Source organism: Somniosus microcephalus, chromosome 17 (assembly GCF_052327205.1).
Source record: "Somniosus microcephalus isolate GS21.2 chromosome 17, FLI_Smic_1.0, whole genome shotgun sequence".
Classification (NCBI taxonomy): domain Eukaryota; kingdom Metazoa; phylum Chordata; class Chondrichthyes; order Squaliformes; family Somniosidae; genus Somniosus; species Somniosus microcephalus.
This window is the reverse complement of record NC_141003.1, coordinates 54,605,978-54,627,598: the sequence shown is the minus strand read 5'-3', so window position 1 is coordinate 54,627,598 and position 21,621 is coordinate 54,605,978. Positions and strand designations below refer to the sequence as shown.

Genomic DNA, 21,621 nt, shown 5'->3' with positions numbered 1-21,621 from the left:
ATATGTGGCTGACTCCCCGATTTTCTGCCAGATGTCGGGCGGCTTTTCGGGCGGGCGGGGGCCGAAAATCGCCGAAATAGGGGGTCATGACCCCCCCCCGCCTGATTCCCTGCCCCGTCCGACTTTCGGACCGTCGTTTCTCCACGAGCCGATTCAGTCCCGCCCGCAGCCGCCGGGACCCTATATTGGCATGTTTAATGCCATTTTAGGGTGCCCTTGCGATTTTCAGGGGTTCCCCACGCTAAACACGCCTGCGGGGAACCCCGCTGATGAAACCTGGCGTGAAGCTTGCCGGCTTGCTTGCTCTCAGCTGCAGGTCATTCGGGAAAGCTGCGATTTAAAGGGACAGCATTTGTATGTTGAAGGACCTTGCTGTTAAAGGCTTGGGGCTACTTCTTCAAGGCTTAGGCACAGCTGTGGAAGGTTGGAGCCTCACACACTTCTCCAATGTGATCTCCTGGGAAGCCCCTCTCGCCACCCTCACTCAGCGCTTCCTCAGCGGAGGCATCTACCAGAAGCATGGGATGCCTTTTCTTCCTTCCCTTCTTGCCATTAGAGGATCTCCAGCAGCAGAGGCGGCAGCAGCAGAACCAGGAACAGCAGGATGAGCACCAGGAGCACCAGGCTGCTGCTCACTCACCTGAAGCTGCACAGACCAGAAGGGGCCAGCGCTTGGAAGTGGCTTGAGAGCACCTTGCTGCGCTTGAGGGGGCCATGGGGACCCGTATCTGCACTGGCAGTCCTACTCAGAAGGACTTCCATGAAGGTCTGGTTTCTCTGTTCAATAGAAGGCCAACGCTCCTCAAGAGATGTCATTCTCTTATGAGCACTCACCATGTTTTCCGTACCCTGGTGAGTTATCTCGTCCATGGAGGTTGCCAACCTTTCCATGGTGATGCGTTCCTGCGCCAATGACTCCACAAAGGCTCTGCTCATGGTCGCTATGGACTCCTCCATTCGCTCCGCACTCGCAGCGACCCTGGAGACAAAACCTGCCAGAGACTCCTGCATCTGTGCATGGGGATCCATCACCTCTCTTGCGGATGGACCCAGAGGCAGAGGGTCGATATGCAGCGCAGCTGAGCTGAGCTGGCAGAGTTCTGCGCCCTCCGACGAGGACTCTCCACTGCTGTCCCTGTCTCCAGAATCTGCTGAGGCTCACTTGTGAGCTGTGAAACACCAGGTGACAACACTACTCTATGTCCCGAAGATCCCCCCGAAGTGTGAGTGTTTGCGCTGGTGCTGGGTGCGCTTACTTCTGCTGATGCTGCGCCCTCAGAGGATGGAGCTTCCTCTGAGGAGTCTGGCTGCACAGCCTCTTCCTCCTCCACAGTGGGGATGGGGGCTCTGGATGGTCCTGTGGGGGAGTAGAGGAAGGAGTTAGAGATGCGATGCCAAGGTTACATGCAAATTCGAGTTGACATCTGCTGACACCTGCATCCATGCAGCCTTGGTCTCAGTGGGAGGCCTCTTCCTGCCTGACCTAGGGAAGAGGACCTCCCTGTGGGCCCTAACCCCATCCAATAATGCCTGCAGTGAAGCTTCTTCGAATTTGGTGGCAGCTCGGGGTCTGGCACTGGCCACAGCTGCTGCAGGCTCCTCTGCCATCCTGCATGGTTCGTTTGGAAGCCAACAGAGGAAGCAATGCTTGCTGTGGGCCTTGAAAGCACCACGAATGATGACATCATACTGTGGGGCTTCCTGACTGGAAATGGACAATTAGCAAGGCTGCCCACACGCTGGAAATTAATTGGCCACTTGAGGGAAAATTGCGTGCAGCTGGCTGACCCATTTTTTTGTGTGTCAGAACTCCACATTCGGGGGAATCCGATCATTTCCCACACAATCCACAAAATCGGGCCCTTAGTGCTCTCAGGGAAGCTAGGGATGGACATTAAAGTAATGCAATTCCAGCATCGCCCACAGCCCAAGAACAAATACAAAAATATATAGAAGCATAAAGGAGGGGATAAGAAGGAATCTTTGCATGGAAAGGATTATTAGGATATAGAATGACTCACCACAGCTAGTCAAACATAGCATTTAAGAGGACATTGGATAAATATTTGAAGAAAACTATTAAAGGGTATAAAGAACAGGGAAATGGGAATAAAGCAGAATAGAACAGATAGTTGCGATGGGGAGTTAGCATTGGCAGAATGGGCCTCCTCCTGAAGTTTAGTAGGTTTGCTTCCGACTGCAGTTATCTCATTGGTGAGTTAATGAGCTCAGCTGTGGCATCATTGGGAGGCACTGAACGAAAGAGAGAGGCTTACCACTGGTGGGAAGTGAAAAGAAGACATGGGGCTGGATTTTCTTCTGCTACCCCATCCAAAATTGGGCAGGAAAATTAGATGTTGAGGCCTACTGCTGCCTCCTCACCCCAAGCTGGAAATCTGTCCCCCTGCAGGAATCCTGACAGAAGCGCATAATACATGGGAAATGACCGCCGACCCAGGAAAATGGGTTGGGATTGCAATGGAGTTGGAGGCGGGAGTGATGTCCTTGGGAATCAGCCGCAAAGAGGAGGATCTCAGCCAGCGAGTCTGCCCCCGACACTCGTGAATTATAAAGTGTTGACAATGACCAGGAACCACTTCCTTATCTGGGGCAGTATATGATGGAGAGAATCTAGGGAAGTGAAAGGGAAGAAAAATAACAAAACATTTTATTTATTCCCTCCCAATATATTTTCATTCTCCTTCCTCTTCTAAAGAAAATAAAGACTTACATTTCTATAGCGCCTTTCACTACCTCATGACATCCCAAAGCACTTTACAGCTTTATAAAATCTGGTACAATTCTTACCAACATGACCCTGCTCCCTACAGTCTCTTCTTCTTAGGCAGTCCCTCGGAACCGAGGATGACTACAGTACGATATGTAGAAATTCTGCAAGTTGGATAGTGTGTGAATAGAAAGCATCAGAAGTATATTTAAGTCTGTTTTGAGCACAAATACTTGAAGTTGCGCCATTAAAGAAAATATTGATATAAATGGCTATTATATCCTCAAATATATTTAAAACAATTCTAATACTAAGCAGAAAACAACAAGTGAATAACAGCAACCATTCTGCAACACAGATTCTACAGCGATGAGGAAGATTATGAATCAAACTGCTAACTTGCAATTCTTGGTCCAATGTAGGATAAATGGCATTTTGAAAATCCATTAATATCTTTAACTCAGACATGAAGTACTGTTCTTTAGGCTGTAAGATTCATTCTTTAATATGTATTAATAGAATCTCTTTGTTTGATGAAGCCATTATATTTGAATGGTTTGAAGGTGCTTTAATTACAAAGACAGATACACTTTGCTTCTAGTTTATTCACTTCTCTTCACCCGTGTTGAAAATCAGTTCTGTTCTGTTATTAACCAACCACATACACCACATCTGCAGCTGCTATTGCTAATTAGCTATTTGAATTCCAGAACGTGAATGATGAGCCTCCAGTGTGTAACCCAGAATATTACGAGAAAACCATCTACTCCACTATCACAGACCCTTTTATCCAATTGCAGTGTTCTGACAAAGACTCTCCTGATAATGAACTCAGCTATTCAATCCTGGGAGGTGAGCCTGAAAATTGTTTTATTTCATAGATGCTCTTTGGCGATTAATGTTCCTTGTTTTAATAAAGGTCTTCGTTAGACAAATAGAATGAAGCTTAAAGACAAGAAGAGATCTATGGATATAAATAGAAACATATCTAGAAATGCATCTATCTCCTTCTTAAATATATTTAGTGACTTGGCCGCCACAGCTTTCTGTGGTAGAGAATTCCACAGGTTCACCACCCTCTGAGTGAAGAAATTTCTCCTCATCTCAGTCCTAAATGTCCTATCCCATATCCTGAGACTGTGACCCCTCGTGCTAAATCCTCCAGCCAGGGGAAACATCCTCCCTGCATCCAGCCTGTGTAGCCCTGTCAGAATTTTATACGTTTCAATGAGATCCCCTCTCATTCTTCTAAATAGCCCTGAATTTCCACAATCCCATTTACGCCAAAATTACACCAAAATTTCCGTCGGTTTCTACGCTGATCTTGGCAGCGGGAACTTCCGCCCAAATTTCCTGCGGAGCTCAGTTGCCCACACCAAAACATAAAAACCAGCACAAAACAAACGCAAATGTAAATGCTGTATCACCAATGTAGGGTGTTTTTGAGTGCCCCGTGTTTCTATGACTCTCCCTTGAGTCGACCCATGCCTCAAAAACTCCCCGGTTTGGGTTGTTTCCCTTGCATGGCAGGAGCTTTTGGCAATGGTCCCTGCCCAGCCCGTCGATTAGCGGGTAATCCCACCCAGGGAGAGAGACCGAGGCCAGATAGGTCTTCTCCTATGCCCGATGCGCAGCTTCCCCAGCAGGATTACTGTGTAACCCGGCCGTGACCGTATGCCACCCGGTTGGTCTTCCGAATTATACTGCGAACCACAAGCCCCACAACCCCCAAGTTCAGACCCAAGGAGTTACTATGGATAGATTATAAATGATTCAGACAAAACGAAATGGTTCAGGTTGGTCAAAGAGCGATTCCTTTTATTACACTCACAAAAACGACAATCCCTACTCCTCTCGCTTACGGCAGAACGAGTAGTTAACTGTGGACACTAGCTTATAACTTTAGACTAAAATACCCACCCTGTTGGTTACGCTGAACCAACACCTTCCCAGAATCTAAGCCTGGATAATGGAAAAACCCTTCTAACTAAACCCCTCTCCCGGTTTGGTCAGAACCCACACTTGGAAGCATCCTCACACACACACCCGTGTTAGCCTGCGTCTTGGACACTTGCAGTTCCTCAGCAGCCAAACACGCGGGCGGTCCTGGGGATTTCTAGAGGTGTATGCTGGATATAATTACCAGCCCTTGTCGTTGATTCACGCGGTCCCAGCTCCGTTCGATTCCAGAAACAAAACCGTGCCTAACAGAAGCATGCGATGAGGCCTAGAGAGTTATGTTCAGGCGGTACGACAAGGCACTCACTTCGGGCGTTCCTGGAGAGTTGACGGACGAGTAGTTATGCGGAGAACCCCGTTACAGATGGTAGAGAACAGCAAGCAAGCATCCCCAAAGTTCAGCATGTTTATACCCCATATAATACACAAAACTTGCTGGGCAGTTCCTGGTTACCATGGTCGCTGAGATGCTAGTTGGCCTTCCTGGTGATGTCGTTTGTCCTGGATTGGTCATCTTGAAGAAAACAATGGTAGGCCATTACTGTAGATGAGCAGTTCTCGAATTGCTAACTGTTTGTTAAGTTCTTGACTGCTCCTTCATTGAAAGAGTTCAGAGGTGTTACTTTTGGCTCCATGGACAAGGGTGGTTTTCCCCAAATCACACAAGTTCAAATATGAAAAGGCTCCTGGCCTTTTATGATGTCAGCGTTGAGGTTGGTCCCATGGCAACCCAAGAGACAGGCAGTTCCTGCTATCTTCACAGAAACCAAGGGGTAGATTTTCATAAAGCTGTCGGGAAGGAGGCGGGACTACAACTTTCGGGTTTTAGTCCCGCCTACATTGACATTCGGCCAATCGACGCGATTTTCCCTTGATTGACCTTGTTGAGCCCACCCAGCGGGCTCAGCAGGCCAATTAAGGGCCACCTGGCAACAGGTGACGTCACAGACTGAAATTTCATCTGTCAAGAGGTCTTGGCAGATGAAATATCAGTGTTTCACAGCTGTTTGAAGTTGTCAAACACTGACAGTCTGACTTCTAACCTGAGTCCTTCTACACAGACTCAGTTAGAAGTCTCACTGGCAATGAAAGCTGAGGGCTGTCACTTTTGACAGCTCGCAGCCATTTTGCTTTCAGTGCCGGCTGAATGATGGACTCCCGAAACCTAGAGGAAGAAAGGCTGTTAAGGTAAGTACAGGTAATTTAAACTTCTTTACACACTTTAGACATACCAAACACACTTACCTTTGCACTCATGCACCCATCACTCACCTGAACACCGACATCGCGACCCCTCCAAATCCTTCAACCCGACGGCCCGCCTGCTCCAACCTGGCGTGGTTTGGAGCCGTCGGGAATCCCACACGACACCCCTCAAAATAGGGATTAGGCTAAAAACTGCCTGTTAACAGGCAGTTAATTGGCATTAATCCCTTCCCGCCTCGGGTCGGCGGGTCCCAGTGCGGGGCGGGTACTCGCCTCCCCTGAAACTTATGTGGAGGCGGGTTTTGGGCGGGATGGTGGCGGGACCCCCGATTTCGGGATTCCCCCCCCACACGCCTGAAACCCCGCCTGACGGCTCCAGGAAAATCGACCTCCAACAGTCAGTCCCTTTTAAAGTCCAAAAGTCCAAACTCCATTTTTAAAATGCAGCCCAAGTGCATCTGCATTTTAAAAGGGTACATATCCATTTTAAAAGTCCAAAAGTCCTTGAGCCACATGCACCCACTGATGTTGGCACCGGCCAAACCCTACACCAATAGGGGTAATAGTAAGTGGGCTGCTGCCGTGGTGCTTCACTCTCAGCGTCTCTTACCTCTGCTGCTCCTCTTACTCTACCATTATTATGCAGAACAGGGGTATGCCCATTGGGAAGCTCATTCCAGCAGCTTAGATCTTCAGTGGGGGGTGGCTGGGTGGTGGGGTACAAAGAATTTTGGGTGCAGAAATTGAGATTAAATATAGTGCCGGTCTCAGAAAGAAAAGTTGCCAGCAAACTCCAGGATTCAGTCACTCTGTTATCAAGTGACGTTGGGCTGTGCTGCACCTAAAAGTTTGGGCATAAATCTACACCAGCGCATTACTGGTGCAAATGCAGGAAACTCTTCTAAGCTGGTCTTTTGCAATGGAGGGGCGGAGCTATGAACTATTTTGGTGGATGTAGCTCGGAAGCGTCACAAACGTTCAGGTGAACTTGCGCCTATTGATGTTTCAGTGTAAAACCGGCATAAATCAGATACGCACAAATTTCCTTGCAAAATCCGGCCTATGCCACTATCACACCTTAGTTACACCGACATGTTCCAGGAAATTTCAGCTCAATGAACCTTAGATTGTAGAAACATCGAAAAGGTTTGACATTATTTGAATTTCAGTTAATTTCTCTAAAGATCAAATATGATTTCATGAGAAAAAATAGGTAAGAATCAATTCACCTTTCAGAGGAGTTAACTTGTTAAAGCTATGGCACCACAATAGCTGATGGAGTATTTTGCTTGCGCTATGGAGGCTGGGTCAACTCCACCTCCAATAAAGTCCTTTTGAGGGTGAAATGTAGAAAGAGGATGGTGAATACTGACAACGGCCCCTGACAAGTAGATGCCAACCAGAAAATGGAGCAAAGGTACAGAGGGCACTGTGGCCAGGATGGGACATCGAAGGCATTGGATTAGGATTACGAATCAACAGATTTGAGCTTAGGTTGAAGCAGGATGTGGCTGGAAAAGACACACCAGCTCAGTATAAAAAAAAGTGGGACCCTGGCTACATCCTGACACATTGGAGTAGATAAGAACATAAGAAATAGGAGCAGGATTAGGCTATACGGCCCCTCGGGCCTGCTCCGCCATTCAATAGGATCATGGCTGATCTGAATCTAGACTCACGTCCACTTCCCTGCCCTCTCCCCGTAACCCCTAATTCCCTTATCTGCTAGGAAAATGTCTATCTCCATTTTAAATTTATTTAATGTTGCAGCTTCCACAGCTCTCTGGGGTAGCAAATTCCATAGATTTACTACCCTCTGAGTGAAGAAGTTTCTCCTCATCTCAACTTTGAAAGGGCAGCCCCTTATTCTAAGATTATGCCCCCTAGTTCTAGTCTCACCCATCAGTGGAAACATCCTCACCGCATCCACCCGATCAAGCCCCCTCACAATCTTATATGTTTCGATAAGATCGCCTCTCATTCTTCTGAACTCCAATGAGTAGAGTCCCAACCTACTCAACCTTTCCTCATACGTCAACCCCCTCATCTCTGGAATCAACCGAGTGAACCTTCTCTGAACCGCCTCGAGAGCAAGTATATCTTTTCTTGCCACCCGGACATGAAACTGTCATTGCGTATTAGCCATCCGTTATGTAAACCGCCCAATTTATATTTAGGTTTTAATGGAAATTGTGAGGTTTCTATAATGCAAGGCCAGTTTTACACTTGGGTGGCAAGTAGAAAATCCACCCCAAGAAATTTCTAAATCCATGATTTTGGAGTCTGAGTAATTAATGTCTTATTAAATATTCTGCAGAAAACACAGAAGATCTATTTGAGCTTCAGAGACCAGACAACAATCCTGCAAAGGTGGCCTCCACTCAAAGATTTCAGTTTAACATCTTTCAAGGTATTGAACACTCCAGAGAGTACACACTACTGATCCAAGTGACGGATGAGTCTGGCAGGGACAAACATCAACAGCTGACTTCTACAGTAACTGTGGTGGTACATGTGGTGCCGTGGACGACCACCCAACCTACAACTGCCACCAGTACAGAGGTAGTGCCTTCTTGTACGAGGTTTAGAAATACTCCCCCAGATCAGCAGAGATAAAGGGAGACGTGCACTATCACAAGGAGACCTGTGCATTAACTATCACTGGCTGACTTTAACTGCCCGCCCGCCTGGTTTCCATTGGGTGGGTAGGGTTAAAATCACCGGCAACAATTTTAAACTTGTAGTTTAAACACCTGAATATAGCATAATTGCTGGATTCATCTGCTGAGATAGGGACAGGATCGTATTCTAATTGGAAAAAAATTACATTTAAGGAAAGTGACTAAAGTTAATTGAGCTGAGATAATTCCATTGCAGTAGGAGGTTTGCTAAGAGTTAAAACTTGACCACATTTTGTGGGTTCCCTCACTCATGATGGCAAAGGATTCCGGTTATCTATCTCTCGGTTCATTTCTGATTTTTACTTTGGAATTTGAAAACTTGGGCGATATTGATACACCTTGTTTTGGTGAAGGATTTTACCAGTGACACCTAATAAGCTTCAGGCTAATTGATATTTGTCCTCTTTTTCTCAGTTCACTACCAAAGTGTTAACATTAACCTCCAAATACTGGAGTCCAGAGGGATGGTTCGTTGCAGTGCTGACTCTTGCTGTCGCCCTGGCAGTGGTCGCTGTCACTGGTATAGCATGGGCATGTTACAAAAGGTAAGTCTTACACTATTACATTTTCTTCTAGAAATGCAACATATTTGCAGCCTTTGGGCATCCCTAAACTTGAATGGTATTGTAGCAATAATTCAAACAAACTTGACAGGCTAAAATGAATGGAAACAGAGAATGCTGGAAATGTGCAGCATCTGAAAGACAAAGATGGGTTAACTTTTTGGGTGTAATCATTTGTCAGAACTGTTTATCTTTACAGACAAAGTGCTCTCAAACCAGCTCAATCTGTAGAAAATCATCTGTTAATCCCTGTTGTATTAACTTGACAAGATTAGCTTATCCCAGTTATCTGTAACTGAAGTGTTCTCCTCTGCACCCTATGTGGACTGAATACCAACTCATACTCCATCACATACTAGGATCGAATTTCTTTCTTTGACTGGATGCTAACGAGACGGTGGGCAGCCAAAGTACGCTCCACCTGACATGGCTTGAACCCGCCTGTATTTCAAGGTTCAGGTAATTTGAATAGGTTAGATGTTCTCCCAGCACAGACCCACACATTGGCAGGGCCTACCACCTGGAATCAGAGAAGGAAAGTCAACCTCTGCTGCAGGCCAGAGAGACCTAGTGAACTGGTGATGACCTCCTGGCTGTTCAGAAACTGTGGCCAGAATACCTGAAGTTCCATTGGCCCTGAAGTTCCATTGGAGAACCTGTTAAAATAAAAAAGGGCACCTACCTTTTTGGTCCTTCATGTCCTTGCTGCTTACCCCATTCATATCCCCCTATATAATTGGGGCATGGTGAAAGGCCTAAGGTCTACTTCTGGGCCCACTGGCTAGTAGACACCCGCCCAGCACTGACAGAAAAATGAGGTGGTAGATCCCTCCTGCCTCATCTATATACTTTAATCCATGGTTACGCCTGCTGGAGGTACAAGCACTCCACGCTCCCTGGGGGATTCCTGGAAAACCATCAGGCAATGCAAAGGAGTGGAGACCTAAAATCACAGGTCTCAACCATTTCTTCTTTGCTCTGCTTTGCACCTAGGAAGTGAGCATTCCTCAGGCACAAAGCAGCGGAAAATTGGCCCCGCTGTGTTTTGTTCCCTTAATGAGCATCCCCTTCTCCCAACTCCCTGACTGCCCTATCATTACATGAATCGGTGAGTGAGAAGAAAATTCCAAAATGCTATTGTTCAATCGGAGTAGGTGCTACATGTTTGTGTAATATTTTATTATCTTATATAAAAACCTTGCATTTGTGAGCACTTCCTCCTGCAAACCATTACTCCCTGTTGTCACTCTTTTCTATCACCTCATCACTTTGTAATTAAACAATCTGGTCATCATAGTAACTTTTCCTCACAACTTGCTCAAAATACTTTCAAATAAAAAATGTTCAGAAGTTTATTGAATCACCGTTTTATTCTCCGAAATTTGGGCCTGGATTTTTTCTCCCAAAACCCACCTGACTTCAGGCAGTACAGAAATGGTTAAAAAAAAAGGAAAATGGGAGGCCTTTCACAAAAACTTTGTTCCATAAAAATGCCTGTAAGAATTTTCTTCCACCCCTTCTGACTGAGAGTGTACCTGCTTGCCCTACCACATGTAAATGAAGGTAGGTGGCTGTGGCCTTGCTCTCCCCAGTATTTCCCTTCATTCCCACCTCAGGAAACACTACCTCTGTAAAGGTAGTGATGTTGGGTCCTGTATTGAGGCCCAGAGGTGGGGAAGCACAGAGGAGGCCACTGTTGGAGCTTCCCTGTGAATCAGCAGCTTTTTTTAAGGGCTTTAATGGATTGAAAATAATAAGTTTGTTGATATGTAAGGTTTCAGGGTGAGCAGGGTGGTAGGCAGGCAAACATCACCCCATGATTTTTCATATAGGCGATGTGCGAAGAGGCTGTGCTTCCCACCAGATACAATGGGCTGGACTTTGAAGTTTCTGACCTGCCGGAACAGGGGGGCCGGTTAACCATGTGACACCCGGAAGTCCGGGTTTCCTCGCACGCTGCGTGCATGTGACGCCATGGGCAGGTCCCCCGCCCGAAAACCAGCCTGATTGACAGGATAGCTCCCCGAGGCTGTGCCCACCTCACTGCAGCTACCTAGAATCCTGAGGCCCGGGATCCCCGGCCACCTGCAGGTTAAAGCAGAGGCTTCAGGACCTCATTATCATATTTAAAATGCCAACCCGCCTCCTGGCAGCGGGTTGGCTGCCCTCCCCCCTGAATAATAGTTGAAAGTGGGCGGGTTGGGATTTAGATTTTTAAAACTTTAACTTCCACCTCCCCCCACCACCCCCCCCCCCCACCCACTCATCTTTTCATGTTAAAATTCCCCCCAATAAGGGAGTTCTGCCAACTGTTTGCTGTGGCCCAGCAGCCTCTTTCTACCAGGGCCACTATCTTGTAAATGGATGATTAGGTAACAACAGCCCTGATTGTTTATGCCACTGAAGCTTTCTGGTCAGAATTACATCAATAGGATGAAAGGGTTTTAATTTTCTAAATGTAGTTTGTGAGTTAGGCCAACCACTGCTACCCTGGCAGCTGCTGTGATTCTTCTGTTCTGCACCAATCAAAGATACCTGCATTATTCAGCCAAAGCAATGTGTCGGGATGGTTGCTTGGAGACCAGGGGTATTTGCTTCAACCCTAAGTAATGGCGCCACACCATAATCCAAGGACAGATGGTGACCACAGGTTCGACAAAGCCTTGTATGCTACATGCATTATATTTGAACAGACCATTAGGATTCTGAAGTTGAGCTTCCACTGCTTGGATAGTTCAGGGAATCCTACAGTACAGCCTAACAAGGGTGTCCAGAATTATAGCACAACGTAACACATAGGAAGGAATTGGCCCTTCCGTCAGCAGAAGATGGGTGGGAAAAGTTGGAGGCCATCCATCCCCTGATCATAATGAAGTTGCCCAAGAGAGAGTGGATGTGGCACAGGATAACCCCTTGCCAATAATATAAGAGATTAGGCAGGAAATCATTGAAAAATGGTTCCAGTAGATATTAGGCAGTCCATATCCATAAAACCCAATGTTGTTGATGATCCTTTGTGTTGCCGACAGCTAACCATCATTCACACTAGCAATACGTTTTACATCCGCTTAGGAAAAGGACAATTCCAAACCTATATTAACAAATGAAAAGAAAACTGGATCGCTCCAGAAAATATTTCCACCAGCACACCAATGTGCAAAATATTCCCAGATTTACTGACTTTCATTCATTATGCCCTATTACTATCTTTTCTCACTGTGTCTATCCCTTGTGACTAAAGCCTTCCTTACATGCAAACCGAACCTTAAATCCTTCATGTGCTTGGACTTGGTATTCTGCAGTCTGTGCATGTGCAATATGATAATTCCCCAGGATACAGTAGTATTGTTCAGTCAGTCAGTCATAGTGATAGAATATTTTTCTCTAGATTTTAGCAATTTCTGTTTTTCAAAATTATTTGAAAAAAAGCTAAAGAATAAATTTTGAAATCTTTATTGACGTAAACTTTATATTGAGTCTTTCTTAAAAATAAGATAGGGCCTGGGCCTGTGTGTGAGCATGTGCATTTCATAGAAATTTGCTTACCATTAATATTCAGTCTGTTGTAGCATTGCCTTGTCTCCATCAATAGAATAAAATATCTGCCAGCTTTGACCCTCTGAACAATCAGCTCAGAATGAAAATGCTTAGGCAGTTAGTTCTTCATAAATGATTTTATTATATAATTATATGGATTAGAACAACATAATCCATGTATAATTGGATACAGAGTTAAATGTAACAAAACATGAGCAATGCTCAACACTTGAATTTCAACTGATGTCACCCTACATCCTCATCAATACTTTAGAAAAGAAAAAAGACTTGCATTTCTATAGCGCTGTTCATGACCTCCGGATGCCCCAAAGCGCTTTACAGCCAATTAAGTACTTTTTGAAGTGTAGTCACTGTTGTAATGCAGGAAATGCGACAGCCAATTTGTGCAGAGCAAGGTCCCACAAACAGCAATGTGATAATGACCAGATTTTTTTTTAAGTGATGTTGATTGTGGGATAAATATTGGCCAGGACCCCGGGGATAACTCCCCTGCTCTTCTCTGAAATAGAGCCATGGGACTTTTTACATCCACCTGAGGGGGCAAATGGGGCCTCGGTTTAATGTCTGAAAGATGGCACCTCCGACAGTGCAGCACTCTCTCAGCACTGCACTGGAGTGTCAGTCTAGATTTTTATGCTCCAGTCTCTGGAGTGGGACTTGAACCCACAACCTTCTGACTCAGTGGTGAGAGCGCTACCAACTGAGCTACGGCTGACAGTGTCCACAGTTCCTCCATCTTTATCCTAGGATCATTCCAAATTCCATCACTTGACACTCCTACTGGTTATTATCCTTAGGTCAACAAAACTGTTTGGATACAATACTGCAGCTGAGGCCTAACCAGTGACTTATAAAGGTTTTGTACTCTATGCCATTTGTACTCTATGCCTTTATTTATAAAGTCATGGGGGGCGATTTTGCCAGCCTTTGGGAGGCGGGTATGGAGGCGGGACTGCCAGGAAAATGGCAGAATTTGAGGGCGGGTGCTCAACCCGCCTCCATGCCATCTTCCCAGGAGGCAGGTAGCCATCCCACGCCAGGTCCCGTCTCCTTGGAGGTGGGAAGGGATTAAAGCCTATTAACTGCCTGTTAACAGGTAGTTAACAGGCAGAAAATAGGATTATCCCCTTTTTGCCCTCACAAGTGCGGGCTTCCTGAAGGCTCCGAAACCTGCCAGCTCAGCGAGGTGAGTAGGGGGTCTGCGGGGGTCAGGGGGGTGCAAAAGTGTGGTGTGAAGGTAAGTGATGGGTGCAAGAGTGTAGAGGTGAGTATCTGAGGTAAGTGCAAAGTGTTATTAAAAGTATACTTACCTTTGTTTCTTCCTGCAGGCTTCAGTCAGTTTGTATGTGGAGAGTCTTGGACCTCCGCGTTGGGATCGACAGGTGGCCATTGCGTTCTCAGATACAACAACCTAATTTCTGTAAAAGAAAGAAGTTTGATGGGGTCTTGTATTCAAGACCTCATCAAACTGCAGAGAATGTCACTGTTTGACAGCTTCACAGAGCTGTCAAACGATGACAATTCATCTGTCAAAATTTTTTGACAGATGAAACATCATACATTGACGTGCTCTGCAACCGGCTTTCCTTTAATTGGCCTGCTAAGCCCACTGGGCGGGCTTAACAAGGTCAATCAAGGGAAAATAGCATGGGTGAGCCACAAATCGATGCAGGCGGGACATCGACCCACCATGCAGCAGTCCCACCTCCAACGCGCCCCCATTAACAAAATCACCCCCAAGGATCCTGTATGCTTTTTTTAACAGCCTTTTTAATTTGGCCTGACACCTTCAATGATTTGTGTAAATGGCCTGTGATGCTTTTGATTTTCAGTCTGAACTACAGTAAATCATTGGATGGTGAAAGTCCCTTCTATCCTTTACATATTCCCTGAAACATTTATTCTGACCGATAAAGTTCTTGTGAATGCTCATCCAATGATGTTTTGTATTTCAGGACTCCATCAGTCACAAACCAGCCAAGATCCATCCTAAGACCTTCTCTGCTTTCAGCAAAACCAGATGAGGTAGTTCCGTAAGCGTAGAATCATTAAATGAATGCACCCGTTTCACTATTTCCCTACAATAGAGGAAGATTTCTCCTGTGTGCCAGGAGTAGCACAACTTTAAATGTGTTTATAAAGAATTATTATTTGATTTTTCCACACTTAATGTACAGAGAATATCTCTGTCCATGCTGATTTCTGCATTAAATACATCTAATATTAACTCTGCAGTTTAGCATCATTATTTGCTTTTGAAGGGAATCTATTCTGTTTCCTACTCTGAGAAAAAATTCTTCTAGTCTCATTTGAGCGTTGTTATTGTTACACTCACATCCTCTAGTTCTGTGCTCACACTTTAACTCAAGTAATCTGCTTACATCTCAATTATCCGCACCTTTCAGAATTTCCTTCCTGAATCTTGTTTACGTCTTCTTCTATTAGCTAATAAAATCTCTGTGCTCTGAAGCCCTTCCCAATCCTAGGGCCATGGGGTCATGACAGTAACAATAGCTGGGTTTGCAGGGTGAAATTGGCACAGGATCCAGTTGCACTGAGCAGGTGCACCTCAATCTGCTGGTCAAAAATTGCAGTCAGAGTGGGAGCAGCTCCATAATACACCTCCCCACAAATGGACGGACATATTGAAAAGCCATGCAAATGAGGGGAATAGGTGACATAACGTTTCCCATTATTTGTGCCCTAGTAAAGCTGGGTGCAAGGGACACCTAGTAAATCGATTGCGTAACTGAAACTGACCTATAGGAAAATTGTTTTTTTTTTACAGTTTAAAATCTTCTCTCCGAGGTCCTTGGATCCACTTATGATTTGGAAAGACAATGCACTGAATTTCCTTCAACCCTAAAAAGCCCACTGAGCTAGGGTGCTTAAACTTTCATGTAATACTCTTAAAGCAGTCTTCGAAACTAGTTAATTAGAATTAAAATAATTTGTTTCAATTTAAAATCAAATGCCCTTGAGATGTACTGCAGAGCTTATTGATGGCAGCCTCATCAAGATTGAATGCTTTCTTTAAATGATCAATGATCATTCTTTTTTCACCTTTCCCATTGAACACCCACCCAGAAATTGTACGTTTCATATACCAAAGTAGAAACTTTGTGCCTCACTTTTCCACTGAGTAGAGCTATGATGCTTCCCCAGTTATTACTGACTGAACATCAACACTTGCAATTATATTGTGCTTTTAACGTAGTAAAATGTCCCAAGGCACTTCACAGGAGTGTTATCAAACAAAATTTGACACTGAGGCACATAAGGAGATACTATAACAGGTGACCAAAAGCTTGATCAAAGATGTAGGTTTTAAGGAATGTCTTAAAGAGGAGAGGGTGGTAGAGAGGCAAAGAAGTTTAGGGAGGGAGAGCTTAGGAGAGTGTAGGTCCAGTGTTGGGGTGAAGGAAGTGGGGGATGCACAAGAGGTCAGAGTTAGATGAATGCAGCGTTCTCGGAGGGTTGTAGTGCTGGAGAAGGTTACAGAGATAGGGAGGGGCGAGACCATTGAGGGATTTGTACAAGAGGATGAGAATTTTAAATTTGAGGCACTGGGGGCTCGGGAGCTAATGTCAACCATGGTTTATGTTAGTTACAATTGGAAGCTCTGCAGCTTTCCTAGCCAGTCTGACTCTTTAAACAAAAAACTATAATTAATGTTTATATTGATTACTAACAGATTAGCTGGTACAATGACAGGTAGAGGACATACAGCTGATTATGAATTTATGAATCTCATTTGTCCTCCAGAATTGGGTCGCAGTCTGTAAATCCGTCACTGCTGTCTGTGGAGAGGGGAATATACAATGCCAAATGAAAGGTTGCAACTTAGTTTGAAAGAATTTGTTTGCAGTGAATGAAGGGAATGAGAGTTGGGAATCTTATTGCAATGTTTAATGTTTCTTGAAGCCTAGTGGAATTATACTTGATCTGAACTACGAATTGCATCTTTCATATCCCATCCCTATTCATAGAAATCTTAAGATACTCAGACTCTTTCTCATTCTTTTGGATCAAGCATAGTTTCCACTTTTCATGATAATTTTGTCATTTTATTGTATTGACTCAAAGTAACGAGTCATTATCACCCCATCCAGTTCTTATTTAGATTACAAGGGCAGCTTGATAAGAAGCGACTCACACACGGGAAGGGTCTGAGAAGATGCTTCTCTGATTATGATTGAACATGATATTTTATGGAAATATCTAGAAAAATGATGGAATGGCAAAAAGCATATACTTTGTTTAGCAAGTCAGATTTAGTTTACAATTCATATTTTGGCTTTGATTGCAGGTATCATTTGATGGACGAGCTATGGACCCAGGTAGTTATTTTGTACTGTGTGAGCTGTCAATAACAACTGACGATTTTCTAACATTTTCTACACTAGTAACAATTCGACATATCATTTAGCTTGGGGGTGAATATGGAATACTATTAACTTGTCTGTCTTAGTTTCAGGAAACTGGTACAGTTACAACAGTGAGACTGGGCAGCGGAAATGGATGAGTGATGGACAGATACCACTGGGAGTTACTGCATGACAAGCACATTTTCTCGTGTTACAATTGACATAAATTTATTTTTAGGTGTGTTTGTGATGGATTATAGTTTAGCTCATATGTCTCAAGATTTAATGTACTGACAGGTATAATAAAAATTACATATTCATTGACACTCTGCTGCTGCAACAGAATTGCTGACATCTAATTTGACAATCTTCTCAAAGTTGTCTGAACGCCTGATTATTCCTGTATGAGCCTGTTCCACATATTTCCATCCATCCATCCATCTATCTATCTAACTCTCCTGCATCTTACTGCGGTTATAATTCATTAATGAGTACAAATGGAAATAGATTTTCTAGGGTGAAAGACTCCAATCTGCGTTGAGTTTTTTTTCTCCAAAGGATTAGAGAATAATGCCCTGTGATCTAACAGTACACCCGCCTGCTTTTCTTTTCCATTGACTTCAGGGGATGAAGTGAGGTATAATGGGTGGCCAATCCCATAGCACCAGTTTCACAGCCCCACCACAGTTGAAAGTTACCTCCAGTCAGTGTCTCTAGCATTCATTTATGTGACAGTTCTAAGGCCCACGTAGCCTTGAGTGTTTATTCCCTTTGATATCTTTCGATGTAAATGTTTATGATTGATCTAGAAAAAGAAACTATGATAACAAAAAGACCGCATCTATTCAGAGGACGTATTCGGAAGATGCTTGGGGCACAATTTGTTGGCCACAAGTAAGCTGATCGGATAACACACCAGTAACAATATGATTCTTAATTCAAGAGTTCTAGCAATTAGAATGTCATGTCTTGTCTTTTCAAGCAAACATGAAAATATATTAAATGGAAATTATATCACTTCATGTGGTACCATTACGGGAAAGGAGTGGAACAACAAAAGCAACATTTAAATCTTCCAAAATACGCATGAACCTATTATTAGCTCACAGGGCAGTATTCTTTAAGCACATGAGAAGAGAATGCTGCCAGTTGCTGCTGTGAAAGAAGCAAAGAAGAGGTGAGAGTGTGTTTGTAATAATGAGAGGTGGATAGTGTGGCCCTGTGCTGGTGAAGGAAGAGGTGAGAGTGTGTTTGTAATAATGAGAGTTGGATAGTGTGGCCTTGTGCTGGTGAAGGAAGAGGTGAGAGTGTGTTTGTAATAATGAGAGTTGGATAGTGTGGCCTTGTGCAGGTGAAGGAAGAGATGAGAGTGTTTGTAATAAGAATAAGAGGTGGATAGTGTGGCCCTGTGCTGGTGAAGGAAGAGGTGAGAGTGTGTTTGTAATAAGATTGAGGTGGATAGTGTGGCCTTGTGCTGGTGAAGGAAGAGGTGAGAGTGTTTGTAATAAGAATAAGAGGTGGATAGTGTGGCCCTGTGCTGGTGAAGGAAGAGGTGAGAGTGTGTTTGTAATAAGATTGAGGTGGATAGTGTGGCCCTGTGCTGGTGAAGGAAGAGGTGAGAGTGTGTTTGTAATAATGAGAGTTGGATAGTGTGGCCTTGTGCTGGTGAAGGAAGAGGTGAGAGTGTGTTTGTAATAATGAGAGTTGGATAGTGTGGCCTTGTGCAGGTGAAGGAAGAGATGAGAGTGTTTGTAATAAGAATAAGAGGTGGATAGTGTGGCCCTGTGCTGGTGAAGGAAGAGGTGAGAGTGTGTTTGTAATAAGATTGAGGTGGATAGTGTGGCCTTGTGCTGGTGAAGGAAGAGGTGAGAGTGTTTGTAATAAGAATAAGAGGTGGATAGTGTGGCCCTGTGCTGGTGAAGGAAGAGGTGAGAGTGTGTTTGTAATAAGATTGAGGTGGATAGTGTGGCCTTGTGCTGGTGAAGGAAGAGGTGAGAGTGTGTTTGTAATAAGATTGAGAGGTGGATAGTGTGGCCTTGTGCTGGTGAAGGAAGAGGTGAGAATGTGTTTGTAATAATGAGAGTTGGATAGTGTGGCCTTGTGCTGGTGAAGGAAGAGGTGAGAATGTGTTTGTAATAATGAGAGGTGGATAGTGTGGCCTTGTGCTGGTGAAGGAAGTGATTGAGGGGAGGGAATTGCTGAGAGTACTTAGGGAAATGGTCTATTTCATGTGCTCTTGAGAAAGATGGAGAAATGAAGAGGTGTACTCACCCCTGCTACTCCAGTGAGGTTACTGAAGCACTTCCTGCACTGCATTCAGGTCCTGGGGGTGATGCCCCTGGAGTGGACAATCTCTACAATGTCTCTCCACACCTGGTGGACTTGACGTTTCAGGATCCCCCTCCCACTGGCTGGAAAGAGAACTTCTCTCCTCGCCCTGACTCTTCCAGCAGGATCTTCTGGGAGGCTTCAGGGAAGCTGGGGGTTTGCCTGCAACACATCTCGATGCTATTTCTGTGTCCATCACTTCAAAGCAAAACCAGCCAAAAAGGAATGCAACCTCGATTGAAGTAGGGCTCTGGTTAACTTGTCAGAAAGGGATCCAGGTTTCCTGTTGCATCAGCAAATTGGGTGGAAAGCCCACCCATGAGATTATAATGAGGCTTGGGACCTAAAATATCCTGGGCCTGTTTTCTGGTGCAGCAGATGGAGTTTCTAACTCACGCTGCTATCCACCTGCCCCTCAAAAATGCTGGCTGTTATTTACAATCTATTGAATTGTGCTCAAAATGCAAGAATATGACTATAGTGAGTAGTCTCCTGGAATTGTTATATTGGAACGCGACTTGATGTTTCTCACAGGGAATACATTCCTTTGTAGAATATACTAGCCTGAAAATATTTTTAAAGCTACCTCAAAGCTGCGTGAAGATTATATTCAGAAAATGCTGGAATACTCAGCAGGTCAGGCAGCCTCTGCGGAGAGAGAAACAGAGTTAACGTTTCATCAGAACTGGAAAATTTTACAGATGTAAGAGGTTTTAAGTAAGTACAGAGGCAGGGAAAGGGGGAGGGGAGGAAAAAACAAAAGGGAAGGTCTGTGAAAGGATTCGCAAATTTCATGTCTCCCCCGAGGATTTACTTTTGGTTTATTAAAGAAGCCCTGGTTGGACTAAGTTTGGAATGCAGGGCTCAACAAGATGGCTGCGGTCAGCCTCATGGCCAAAGCCTGTAAGTTTCAGTTTGGACTGACAAGCTTGTAGTCTGATGACTGTGAGAAGGAACTTTTCAGAACTTGAATGCAGACAGATCTTCTGCATTTATGCATGAGAAACAAACCCAGTGGCATTCGGGCCTCTGATTAAAAGCCATCAAGGTTGTTTGCATAAACAATCAACAGTAGTCAGGGCCTATTCAATATGTAGTGAGACAAGCTCAGCTGCATTCAGGCCTTCGTTTAGAGGACGTCAACATTGTTTACCCAAGTACTTCAAAACAATCAACGGGGCATTCAGACTGGAATGGCCCCATCACGAAACCAGTTGGACAAAGGGGAACACTGATGAGGCGTTTAAAACTGATTACCGGCCATCCAGGTCGATGGGCCCAGATCGGTACCTTTTGTATGAGTTTCAATACGTCCAGATTAGACAAAAGAAATGAGCTGATCTGGCGGGAGATAAAGGCTACCGGGAAGGGTATAACTAGTCCCTCGGGAGGCCATCTCTCTCTCCTGCCTCGCCTCCGGTGCCCTGCCTTACCATCAACCCAGCAAAAAGGACCGTCGACGAAGAGCCTGTCCAGGGAAGTAGAATACCCGCAGTTACGTTTAAATTACTGGGGTATCTCTGCTTTGGGGGCGGTGAAAACCCAAGACATCGGCAGGGCACGGAGCAGGCGTTTCAACATCCTAGACTGGTGAGCATCAATTTTCTGGCCCATCACAAGATAACCTAGATAGGTGTAAAGGGTGGGAGTTAAGGGGAATTGCTAAAGTGTCATTCTAGTCATTTTCCCTCGATGTGTTCGTTTCTCCTCCCCCGTTAAGTGTAATTGTGCTGCATCCATAGTGATTTTCTCTGTATAGTAATTGTTCTCTATTTTAATAAACACTGGTCTTGTTTGTCTATATCACTACTTGTAAATAAGTCCGGTGGTCAGAACCAAAGGGGAAGCGATTCGAACCGCACGGGGCTGGGCCAGCTCAGGCACACGACTGACTGACCAGACACAAACCTCAAACCAAAACCCCCTACAGTCTGTGATAGAGTGAAAGGCAGGAGAGATTAAATAAACACCGGAATCATTACCAGCACCTGCTGTACAAAGAAATGGGAGCAGTGTTTATGGTCTGAAATTGTTGAACTCAATGTTGAGCCCAGAAGGCTGTAAAGTGCCTAATCGAAAGATGAGGTGCTGTTCCTTGAGGTTCCATTGAGCTTCATTGGAACTGTGTAGGAGGCCAAGAACAGAGAGGCCAGAGTGGGAATGGGGAGGAGAATTAAAATGGCAAGAGTTTCCAGCATTTTCTGTTCTTATTTCAGATTTCCAGCATTCGC

At 44.7% G+C, this 21,621-nt stretch overlaps 1 protein-coding gene across 1 annotated transcript in view; it reads left to right on the top strand.

The window, feature by feature from the left end:
* Positions 1-17,388, top strand: part of LOC147105726 (protocadherin Fat 4-like) — a 159,418-nt gene extending 142,030 nt beyond the window's left edge. Inside the window, exons 53-58 of the mRNA XM_086010940.1 lie at positions 3,439-3,580; positions 8,211-8,455; positions 8,989-9,119; positions 14,651-14,720; positions 17,005-17,035; positions 17,167-17,388. Coding sequence (XP_085867066.1) covers positions 3,439-3,580; positions 8,211-8,455; positions 8,989-9,119; positions 14,651-14,720; positions 17,005-17,035; positions 17,167-17,255 — 708 coding nt within the window. The 3' untranslated portion in view covers positions 17,256-17,388. The remainder of the gene's footprint in view (positions 1-3,438; positions 3,581-8,210; positions 8,456-8,988; positions 9,120-14,650; positions 14,721-17,004; positions 17,036-17,166) is intronic.
* The last annotated feature ends 4,233 nt before the right edge of the window (positions 17,389-21,621 follow it).